The sequence below is a fragment of the Enhydra lutris genome, unplaced genomic scaffold (assembly GCF_002288905.1).
Source record: "Enhydra lutris kenyoni isolate GAN:26980312 unplaced genomic scaffold, ASM228890v2 scaffoldscaffold14, whole genome shotgun sequence".
Lineage (NCBI taxonomy): Eukaryota > Metazoa > Chordata > Mammalia > Carnivora > Mustelidae > Enhydra > Enhydra lutris.
In genome coordinates this window covers 15,960,220-15,972,313 of record NW_019154098.1, presented here as the reverse complement: position 1 = coordinate 15,972,313, position 12,094 = coordinate 15,960,220, and the positions used below count along the sequence as shown (strand labels likewise).

At 41.8% G+C, this 12,094-nt stretch overlaps 1 protein-coding gene across 1 annotated transcript in view; it reads left to right on the top strand.

The window, feature by feature from the left end:
* The window catches only part of LOC111146665 (zinc finger protein 572), a 4,117-nt gene extending 451 nt beyond the window's left edge, over positions 1-3,666 (top strand). The window contains exons 2-3 of the mRNA XM_022502311.1: positions 1,324-1,434; positions 2,086-3,666. Of these exons, the coding sequence (XP_022358019.1) occupies positions 1,356-1,434; positions 2,086-3,593 (1,587 nt within the window). The 5' untranslated portion in view covers positions 1,324-1,355 and the 3' untranslated portion in view covers positions 3,594-3,666. The remainder of the gene's footprint in view (positions 1-1,323; positions 1,435-2,085) is intronic.
* The last annotated feature ends 8,428 nt before the right edge of the window (positions 3,667-12,094 follow it).

Sequence of the window (12,094 nt, the reverse complement as noted above, 5' to 3'; positions counted from 1 at the left end):
CTGACACCCCCGGCCAAACGCTAGGGCTATTTGTCATTTAGACTAGCGTCACCTTTTCCTGTAACAAATCCCTAGTTGCTGAGAGTGCTTAGGGAATGCCAGCTCCGTTTGATATCACGGCTACAGATGTAGATTTTTTTTTTTTAATCCGGTTAATGTTTTCCAAAATAAAGGTGCTCTTTGAGATTCATTTGCAGTTTGCGGTTATGCCCAGCTCTGCCGCCTCCTCTTGTTTACTGTCATAGGTAAGAGTGAAAGTCCGTATCCAAACAGGCTTAGGACTGAATTGTGCTCTACCGCTTTCTGGTTGCATGACCTTGGGAAAGTTTATTAATGTCTTTTTTGTTAATCTATAATAACATGCTGGTAATTGTTTATAGACCTCCAAGGGCTATTATGAAATTTAAATGAGAGTAAAGTATTTAGCTTACTTCCTGGCACATAATAGGCAGTGATTAAGTAAAAATTACACCTTTTTTATACTCCCCCAAACAATTTTTTGTTTTGTTCTGTTTTCCACGTGTGCCTTTGTACATCCTTATTTTAGGCTCTTGTTTTCCCCAAATAATGCTCTATATCCTGAAATGGATTGCAAGCCCATATATACCTGCCTTCCAGTGATAGATCAGTACCTTAAAGTAGGTCAAGAATCCTAGCTGACTCCAGAAGATAAAGTTTAGGCTAAAAGGAATATTGTGATTATGATAGATTGAGAAAGTAAGAGGCAAGGAAGAGTTCTCTTATTACCTTACTTTTTATCTTTAGGGGTTATAGGCTATAACTATTCTGGCCCTGCTTTGTCCTATTTTTTCTTTTTCTTCTTCTTTTTTTTTTTCCTGATATAAATTCTAACTTCATTTTGAAATTGAACTTCAAGTGTTTCATCTTTCTGTCAAGGGCCAGCTTTTCTTTCTGAACAAGCTTCTTAGACCTGCATATCCATTTTTTTTGAAGTCCTGCTATTGTTACTGTTTCCAAAAAAACCCTTCATGTTTTCAATTAAAACTATCTAAACTCTGAGTGGACAATGAATATTAGTATTCCTTCTGTTTTTGAAGCTTGATCCTCAGACTTTAATGTGAGGATTTAATTTTTTTATTGGCATTTCCTTAGAAAAAGTAAATTGGGTTAACCTTAATTTGAAACACTTGTGTCTGAGATAAGATTTTTTTTTTCCCCCAAAAAGATTTCAAAAGACCATGTTTCTTTTTTTCAGCCTGGGGCACTCTGTGCCTCCTGTGGTTATGCTGCAATGGTTGGGAAGGAAAGAAAAAGAATACATTTTAGCTGATGCCTGCAAGCATAACCTGTTTCCTTCCACAGGATTTCTGATCCCTACCCTGGTGTGACCACTGATGGAGCAAGAGCAAAAACTGTTGGTCTCAGACTCTAGTGGCTTCAAGGAGAGGGAGAATTTGAAAAGCCCTTTTACAGGTGAGAGATCAAGAAGTTGATCTGAATCCACTGGAAATTCAATGTAAGATGTGCCATGGAGTGCTATAGACTGTGTGGAAAGAACAGAGCATTTGAATCCGACCAACTTTGATTCCTGCTCAGTTGCCTACAAACCATGTTAACTTTTACAACCTCAGTTTTTTCATCTTTAAGAAAAATGAATATCTGTCTCATATTTTTTAGGATTAACAAGATACTACATGCCAAGCTATTGTTCTTAATAAATAATAGGTATCATTGTTATTTCTGTATTTTCTCAGATTTTAACTAAAGTATCATCAAGTTTTCCCTTTAGAATGTGTCTTATTTAGTTTCTCCCCTACTCAGATCCCCTTTTTTCTTTTAGGTCTTCTAGAATAAAGTTTAATGAAGTTTTTAGATCAGTAAGCCCCCCCCCCCCTTGGTAATGTTCAAATACTTCATTAGTGTTGTTACCAAGCACAAAAAATTCACTTGCTTCTCCTGAACAGTTAGAGTATAAAAAAATAAAACCAGTTTTAAACTTTCTTTTAATATAAAAGAATTTATGAGGTTTTACTCTGTTATTCCCTCCCTTCCACTGCAATTCAGAATTTCCTTCCCCCAGCAGAGATTAGGGAATGTATTTAGAACATTTGTTTATTCTTACAGGACATGAAAGTAAGAATAATTTGGAAACTGCTCAACACAATAACTCCAAGGCAGAGAAAGAGAGAGCCTCAAAGTGGTCTAAAAGAGATGGCCTGCAAAATTGTAAGCATGAGGATACAAAAGAAATTTCATTGACATGGTCCCAAGGAGATGAGATCTGGTGTAATGATTCCTATGAGAATGGTGGCAAGTCAGAGACTCAGGGAAATTCCACAGGAAAAGATGAAAAACCCAATCACTGGAATTGGGACCCAGGGGAACAGTGCAGTGGCTCTGTCCAGCAGAATTCAACCTTCAGAGACAAACCCTACAAATGTCCTGAATGTTGGAAAAGCTTCAATAACAGTTCGCATCTGCGTATTCACCAGAGAACCCACTCAGGAGAAAAACCTTATAAATGCTCTGAGTGTGGGAAATGCTTCAGTAACAGCTCTCACCTGATTCAACATCTGAGAACGCACACGGGAGAGAAGCCCTACCAGTGTGGTGAATGTGGGAAAAGCTTCAGCAATACCTCCCATCTCATTATCCATGAGAGGACTCACACAGGAGAGAAACCCTATAAATGTCCTGAGTGTGGGAAGAGCTTTAGTAGCAGCTCCCACCTGATTCAGCACCACAGATCACATACCGGTGAAAAGCCATACGAATGTCCTGTTTGTGGGAAATGCTTCAGCCACAGTTACGTCCTAATAGAGCACCAGAGGATTCACACTGGAGAAAAGCCTTATAAGTGCCCTGACTGTGGAAAGAGTTTTAGTCAGAGTTCCAGCCTGATTCGCCACCAGCGGACACACACAGGTGAGAAGCCCTACAAATGTCTTGAGTGTGGAAAAAACTTTGGTTGTAATTCGACCCTAATAAAGCATCAGAGAATTCATACGGGAGAAAAACCCTATCAGTGTACAGAATGCGGGAAGAGTTTCAGTCGAAGTTCAAACCTAATTACACACCGGAAAACCCACACAGGCGAAAAGCCCTATGAAAGTTCCGAATATGAGGAAAGCTCGAGTCAGAACTGCGGTGTGATAGAGGAATGCAGACTCCAGCCAGGGGAGAAACCGTACAAATGTTGTGAATGCGGAAAGCGTTTTGGTCTCAGCTCTCATCTCATTAGACATCAGAGAACACATACGGGAGAAAAACCTTACCGGTGTTCAGAGTGTTGGAAAACTTTCAGTCAGAGTTCCACCCTGGTGATTCACCAAAGGACGCACACAGGAGAGAGACCTTATAAGTGTCCCGACTGCGGCGAGTGCTTCAGTCAGAGCTTTAATCTTATCAGGCACCGGCGGACTCATGTGGGAGAAAAACCTTACAAATGCACTGACTGTGAGAAATGCTTCAGCAGAAGTGCCTATCTCAGTCAGCACCAGAAAATTCACATAGAAAAGTCTTTCGAGTCTCCTAAAGTTGAAGATTTTCCTCATGGGTGGACTTGGAAAAACTATCCAGGGGAAAAGGCCCTCCTCTCTTCCTTTTCGGTCCCAAGTCCATCTTCCTCTTGAGTTTCAAAGGCTGTTTATTTTTAAATTTTTTTTCTTTTTCTTACTGGGCCATTACAATGATGGGGTGGCTACAAAGTTTTCTTTGGTGTGTCTGCCATTATGTCTGGAAAAAGTCAACCTTCCAGGTTAGATGATAGGAAGGTCCTGATCCCCAGCTCATTCCCTCTGCCCAATGAGATGCTGCCAATGATGGAGAAGAAATGTTTTTTTTTTTTTTTTTTTTTTTTGATTAAGGTAAGATTGGAATAGCTTCAGAGGCAAACAGAAAGAGAAATGCTGGGAATAAGAACACCTGAGAGCTTGAAGCTGAGCTAGCCATTGAATGTGCCTATTTCCTCTTTCCTGACTGGGTGGCAATAAGTCATTCCTGGCCTCACGGATTTATCCAGAGAAAGATTCTTTTTGAACAAATAATGTGATTTCCTGGCTGTTTTGTTGGCTGTTAAGAAAGAAAAAGCTCAGTTTTTAAAAATGCATTTTTATTTGCTGAAAATTAACTTTCGTAGTATTTAGGACTACTTTCTAATACAGTAGCCACATGTGGCTATTTAAATAAATTTGTATTGAGATGAAATGAAACTTAAAGCCTGGTTCCTTAGTTGCTTTAACCACTTGCCAAGCACTCAGTAGCTACACGTGACTGGTGCCTGCTGTATGGGATATCTTATAAAGTTCTTTCAGGATTATTATTCTTGACAGACTCATAAAGATTTCCTATAAGACTGTAGGAAATACTGTGAGGTGTCTGCTCTCCAAGAAGAATTGTAACAGAGTAGAAATGGGATAGAGGCACCCAGTCTAGAGATTGGCCATTCTAATGCTTGTATGTCTTAAATTCAGCCATGTTGGTAATCTGGTGATATGATCCCATTGTCTTGGGCAAAGCCAGATTAAGAGGTAGAATTCTTGAATTCTGTTTAAAAAATTCTGACCAGTAGTCTTTTCCCCTCAGTTTTCTCATTGCACAGCTCCTAGACAGATCAGATCCTGGGTTCTTTTTCTTTTTTTAATAATTAACTCCCTGGGGCACCTGGGTGGCTCAGTGGGTTAAAGCCTCTGCCTTCGGCTTAGGTCATGGTCCCAGGGTCCTGGGATCGAGCCCCACATCGGGCTCTCTGCTCAGCGGGGAGCCTGCTTCCTCCTCTCTCTCTGCCTGCCTCTCTGCCTACCTGTGATCTCTATTTGTCAAATAAATAAATAAAATCTTAAAAAAAAAAATTTACAAAAAAAAAAAAATTTAACTCCCTGAGTCTGAGCCAGTGTACAGGGACAGTTGGCCATTGGAGATGGAGACTCCTTAGTTCCAGTCTTTTTTTTTTTAATTTATTTGACAGACAGATCACAAGCAGGCAGAGAGGCAGGCAGAGAGAGAGACAGGAGGAGGAGGCAGGCTCCCTGCTGAGCAGAGAGCCCGACGCGGGACTCGATCCCAGGACCCTGAGATCATGACCTGAGCCGAAGGCAGAGGCTTTAACCACTGAGCCATCCAGGTGCCCCTCCTTAGTTCCAGTCTTAACAGGATTTTTTTTTGCCTCCTGACTGACTTACAAGGTGTGTGGATCCTCCCTGTTTTTCTATCCAATGGGAAGGATGCTTTGTAAAGTATTAAGTTATTTCATATACTCCTAGCTCCGATTTTTTCCTGCCAGTGCAGGGAGTAGATGTGTAGGAAGGTCAAGACTCCTGAATTGCTCAGGATTTCTGGTCTCATTTTTGGATTCAAAAAGTATTTTCAGAAGACCGTGTAGACATACAAATTAGGAATGTAGAGCCAGAAAGGGCCAATTAGAGCTGCTGCGAAGGGCTGTAGCTGGTAGGTAACCGAAGTGCATGGGGAATATTTCTTTCTTCATGTACTTCATCATTGCCTGATACTGGTTAGGCAATTAAGCTGTTTCATATTGTTATGAGGTTAAAAAATAAACCAAAATTTAACAAAAGACTTACAAAATATTTGGGGTGATTTTCTGCTCTCAAGAAAGGGGAGAACATAATAGGGTGTCATTGGCTTTTATGTGACCCTCACCTAACCATCTTTTCGCCTTTGTATGTTCGGTAGGGTCGTTCAAATGGTCTTCAACTGTAATATCTGGGGACAAGTGTTTATGGTATTTTTTTTTACCACAGACAACTAAGAGTTTGATTAATGTTGGATAATTAAATTTGGGCATTTGCTATCGAGGCCGAAATTCAGTTGCAAGGCAGGGGCTGTTGGGGTTGTGCCCCATCATCAGTCATGTTATGTGTGGCAGGAACCACTCTGGACCTGCCCCCTCATGTGTAAAGCAGAGATTATGGCTGCCTCACGGGGTTTCTGTCAGGATTAAATAAATGTTTGCAAAGCAGCTAGCACTTACAATATAACAAGGTCTAAATACATGGTAATCAGTTATTATTGGTGGAAATAAATTGGAAACTGTCCGCCCCACATTTGCAGAAGAAGCAACGCAACCCCAGCTTATATCCTACGTGAGAATTCTTTATGACCAACTTCAGGAACCCTGAGGAATACGGTTTTGTAAAAGCACAAGACTATATATAGTGTTTCAAGTTTGCGGACTTTTGAAAACCCTTTTATTTGATTCAGCTTATTGAATGTTTTTGTTGTTGAAACAAAGGATTCAGTTTAAGTCAGGAAAGAACGATATTGCAAGTTCAATTTCAGCTAATTCCCCATCTGAGGAGATTAACAACAGGTACAGTTTCTGGCCTAATAGCATCACCTACTCTGTTTTATGACTGCCCATGATTGCATAAAACCGGTTTCACAAACCTTGATGTCTATAGAATCATAGATGATCCTATTTTAGATGGGTTAGGATGGGCTCCATGAGTAAAACAATTTAGCAAGAATCATTGTCTCTTTAGATTGAAAACTAGGAAAACAGAAGAGAGATGTATCACTTATGAGGGGGACTTAATAGTAAATCTAATCATATTTGATGCTTTTACCTCAATTTCATTAATCAGCAAACAGGTTTTTTTAGCTTCCCGAGAAGTAAACCTTCTGTATTCTTTATTTTTCTTGCCAGCACAAAGAATATATAAAGCATTCTTTCTTTTTTTGTACTTGCCACACAAAATGTGATTGATGGTACACTACCCCACCCAACAGTGCCTGCCTTGCAACTGAATTTTGGCCTTTATTTATTTGAGAGAGAGAGAGAGAGAGAGAGGGAGAGGGAGTACGAGCTGGGGGAGGGGTAAAGGGAGAAGCAGACTTCCACTGAGCGGGGAGCTTGTTCAGGGGCTTGACCCCAGGCCCCTGGCATCATGACCTGAGTTAAAGGCAGCTGCTTAACCAACTGAGCCACCAAGGCGCCCCAATAAAGCATTCTTATTTAAGTGATTTGTTCCATATAGAGAGAGAGAGACTCTTCTATTCATTTTCTCCTACTCAAAGAAGGGGCTTGTATTTTTTTTCCCTACAATGGAATGAGGAAATCCATGTCAATGCATATACCCACAAATGTAGTGGGGAACTTACTCCCTGGCTGCCGTACAGTCTACCAGAAGGCATGCAAACAGTGAGTCTCTCATCATAGTACCCGAGATGAGGGTTTGCTCCCATCATTCCAGGTCATCCAAGGTGGAGCTACCAAACGAGCCTTCTCCTTAGTGCTGTACAAATTTCCTCACTGATGGTGGGAAGTAGTGGAATATGTTTTGTGACTGTGGCCTGTCATCCATTAGTCCAATGTGTTAATCTTGGCCAGTCTCACTTTCTGAAATCAGGGTAGTGACAAAACTGTCATTGCTTCTTGATTTTGTATTTGAGTTTATGTAATTCCTTTCAAATAGTATGGTCATTCATTCAACAGAAATTTACCTGATGCCTAATAGGTGTTTAGCAGATGTTCAAATGATCTTGGGAGGGGCAGATATAAGGATAGACTAGTTGGAAAATGTGCAGCTTTTTGGATGACTACCTTCTTGACAGCTCTTGAACTATATAACTTGTGTTAAAGCCTCCATCTTCAAATCTTCATCTTCAAATAATTTGATAATCCCAAGGAGCTAGAAATAACTATATATTAAAATGGGTTAGGTTTGCTCTGTGAAAACACAAGCTTGGTGAAGTGTGACACAGTGCTTCGCACATAGTGGCGTCAACGGTGACTGAGCTTATGTGTTTATGCTCATGCCCAAGAGTATGTTTTTCCAGGATATGCCTTCGCATTAGACTGTCAGCTCCTTGAGTGCAGAGAATGGATTTCATTTTTGTGATTCTGATGCCTCACACAAAGCCTGGCATGTGAAGTGTTTATTGGTTTTGGGTGAAGGGCCTTTGCCAATGGTGAAGTTTACTGGAATAAGCTGTCCAGTCTCGGGATCCCCTTGGGTCCCTCTAACACCGTTATCACCCAGTCCATAAAGGCTGGCTAGCTTGGAAGTGAAAGTGACTTCCCTAAGAGGCTGGGTCTATCCTCACACTAACCCTAGAGGACCCTTCAATGTCCCAATTCTTCAGAATCCTCTGGAAGTAAGACCCTGGGCTTTTGATTCAGAATGTCCAGGATAGGTTAAAAATCTGTTTCAATTTCGTGTTTCCATCACTTTGTACTCTGTACGTACCTTGTCAGATTTGGTTAGCCATGAATGAGGTAAGGTGTCTGGCATGTTATAGGTGTTAAAAAACCAGTATTTTCCTTCCCTATCTGCCCTCATCTGTGCATAATTTTGCCAAGGATAGATTCTATGCACAGAAATGTTTAATCATTTCTTGGATTGATTATTTCTAGGTTTCTAAAATAAAGATATTAATAACATTTAGCTCATAGGCTTGTTGTGAGGATCAGTGAGATAATCATGTAATGGGCTTAGCATTGCTAGGATCTAGTAATCACTCAGTGTTGGCTGATAGACCATTATAAAATGCCTCTTGACAACCATGGGTCCTTGGATCATCTCTGAAGGTAGCCCCAGAGATGTGGGCGTCCCCTGGGGCCACTAGAATGGTGCAATCCTTTTGTTACTATTTCCCCCATGAACATGAAGGGGCATGGCTAGGAGAAGGTAGCAAGCTGAGTGTGTAGGCTACTAATGTAGCACATCATTATTATTTTATGGCACATGTTTAGGCAACGACTGCCTTTTCTGTTTAAAAAGGACCTTTCCTTTAATTCCCCGTCTCTTTTATTTCACTTTTGTTCTCTTTTACTTCTCTTTGGCCCTAACCTTTTCTGCCTTGTCCATCCATATTCAAACCCAAACTTGGGCTTTTTCTACCCTTTATTCTGTTCCCTTTTCTTCCCTCTCCCTTCTTCCCTCCCAGTGAAGCAGGAATGAAGTCAAGGCTAAGGATGGTCCAGACTCTTGGTTATAAAGGTCTGGATGGAAACCTGATGCTTGGGAGTCCTGACTTCAAGGGCATGGAGCCTCTTAGAAGCAGAGGTAGCTTGAGAGGGCTAAGACAGTGAGATTTCTGATCTAACATTGCATGACTGGTAAAATCAGTGTATGTTCTAGGACTTGACACAGTAAGGGATGAAGTGGACCCTTTGGTTGAAAAAGGGTCATGATTAATTTTGAGCCATATTACATCATATGGATTGACAGATTAAAGAAAATTCTAGTTGATTAGACTGACCAACACAGGTGAAAGATTTTTCCCCTTAACGTAATAGCTTACTTTTGAAACATTAAAGTAATACTTATCGCTAATTGTAAAATATACAGAAAAGTATAAAGTAGGAAATACATAAAAGTATGAGGACCAAAATAAAAATGGCCAATGATCATTTTTTTCCAGAGATCACTCACCATGAAAGTTCTGGAATCTTTCCCAATAGCCCTTTTTCTAAGTGTGTATCTGAATAAGTATTTTAAAAAATTGGATCATGTGTGTTTGTGTATGTCTTTATAGAGTATTGTATCTTGATTTTTTCTCTAATCTGTTGTCATTGCCAGTTTCCTTGTTTTAAATGATTATGAGGTTTTTAATATACCGAATGATGTACCATAATAACTCAGTTGTTCTGATGGTAGATGTTGATATTGTTTCTAGTTGTTTGCTATTAAAAAGAATGTTATTGTCAACAAGGCTTTTTTGGTGGTTTTTGTTCTGTTTTGATATTGTGGTTTTGATCGATCAATTATTTTGTTTTTTGTTGGTACACAACTCTTAGTGTACATCTCTAATTATTTCCTTAGAATGAATTCCTAGCAGTGAGATTATTGATTCAGAGGACACAAAAGTTTTTAAAGACCTCTTACTTAATCTCTTTCCAGAACTGTTTATCAGTTTTATTTTATTTTTTTTAAAGATTTTATTTATTTATTTGTTAGAGAGAGAGCATGAGCACAGGCAGACAGAGTGGTAGGCAGAGGCAGAGGGAGAAGCAGGCTCCCCGCTGAGCAAGGAGCCCGATGTGGGACTCGATCCCAGGATGCTGGGATCATGATCTGAGCCGAAGGCAGCCGCTTAACCAACTGAGCCACCCAGGTGTCCCTGTTTATCAGTTTTAATGACCCTCCTGAAATAATTTTAAATTACCCCAGTGAAAACATTTTTTGGAGGGGTTGGGGAAGGTAAACATGTAATTCGGAGTCAGTATATCTAAATCAGAGAAGCCTCTTTTAAGGCATCTTGTCCGCTCCCCCCCTCCCCCCCGCCCTTTATTTAACCTCTCTTTCCCCTTTCTTGAGTTAGGATCATTTTAAGAACTACTTGGACTTTTCCTTGTGAGGCTCCAAGAACAATTCCCGTAGATGGCGCTAGAAGCTGCTCTAAGATCTAGGGAAGCTATCGTGATGCCCAAAGCCTGGAAGGAAGTACTAATAGGAAAAATGATTGGGAAAGGGGGCTGGCTACTTAGTTCAATACCTCCTGTCCACCTGATTCAGAGAACGAAGTGCACCCCAAATTTAGGAGATGAAGGTAAATTCAGCTTTGGCAAATGGATGAGTATCTTTTTGTTTGTAAAATTGATGTTGAGGAAAAAGCACATTGGAAGCTTCTGAGGATACCAAGTGACACTGCTCAGAAGACTAGAATTCTCATCTTTCCTGTCTTACTGCCATCAACAATTCAGGGAAGAACTTGCATTGTCAGCTGCAGGGATCGAGGAACAGCCACACTGTGGGACGGGGTCGGGGGGGAGAGATATAAGGTGTGGTCATTGCCATTACCACAGGTTACTAATTCTTCCAACCTCAGCTTAAACATAACTTCCTCTGGGAGACCTTCCTTGACCCCTAGGTTTGTTTAGATCTTCTCACGCTCCAGTGCAACATGTACTTGCTCTTTTTTGGACACATATCACATCCTTAATTACCTGTATGCTGCTGTCTTCTCCATGAAACTGAACCCCCACGTGATAGGTACTATGTCTGCTCTGTTCATTGCTTTACTCCCAACACCAACCACAGAACCTGACACAAAGTAGACACTTGACACACACTGATTACACTGAATTGCACTGATGTCTGTACTCTATGGCTTTATGAGAGAGTATTCAAGAAGAAAAGGAAAATGAAAACACAGTTCCAAATTCCAGCTAGAATTTGCAAAAGATTACATAAGCACTGAGGGGATGCAGAATAATTAAATGACTGGCATTAAAAAGTTTATGGGGGGCGCCTGGGTGGCTCAGTGGGTTAAAGCCTCTGCCTTCAGTTCAGGTCATGATCCCAGAGTCCTGGGAGGCTCTCTGCTCAGCAGGGAGCTTGCTTCCTCCTCTCTCTCTGCCTGCCTCTCTGCCTACTTGTGATCTCTGTCTGTCAAATAAATAAACAAACAAGCAAAAAAGTTTATGGACTGGAGGAATGGTGAGCAAGTAACTCTCGAGGGTTTTTTTTTTTAACATTTATTTATTTATTGACAGAGAGAGAGGAAGAGCAGGAACACAAGCAGCGGGAGTGGGAGAGGGAGAAGCAGGCTTCACACCAAGCAGGGAGCCCGACATGGGATTGGATCCCAGGACTCCGGGATCATAATCCGAGCCACCCAGGTGCCCCTGAGGGTTTTGATACAACGTGTTACAAACAAAAACACTGATGAAAAAGGAATTGCTCAGTTTGTACCAAAAAAGTATAAAATGAAGAAAGGAAAGTTGACAATGTCAATGTGTCACGTTCTCCACGCGCCGGTCTCCACTGCCCTCTTCACACACTCGGCTGGGGACAGAAAGGCTGTGTCTGATTCATCTCTGGGATTCCCCAGCCTCGCAGTAAGCGCTCAAAAACGTTCACGGGATGACTGGCCCCGGTCCGATAGTAGGCGGCGTTACTCCCGGCAGCGATTTCCTCGGAACAAGCTCCACCTCCTCCCCCGCAGGACCCCAGCGACCCGGGCTGCGGCGGGTAATCGGACCGCGGGACGCAGGGAACGACCCCCTCCGCCCCCTCCATCCCTCGCAGCCGGCGAGCGCCCTCCCATCCGCCCACCTGGCAGCAGGCCCACACCCCATGCCCCCACCCCACACCCCATGCCCCCACCCCACACCACGCAACATCGCCCTAGCGCCTCACCCGGCGACGCCGCGCGGGCCGCGCTGCCC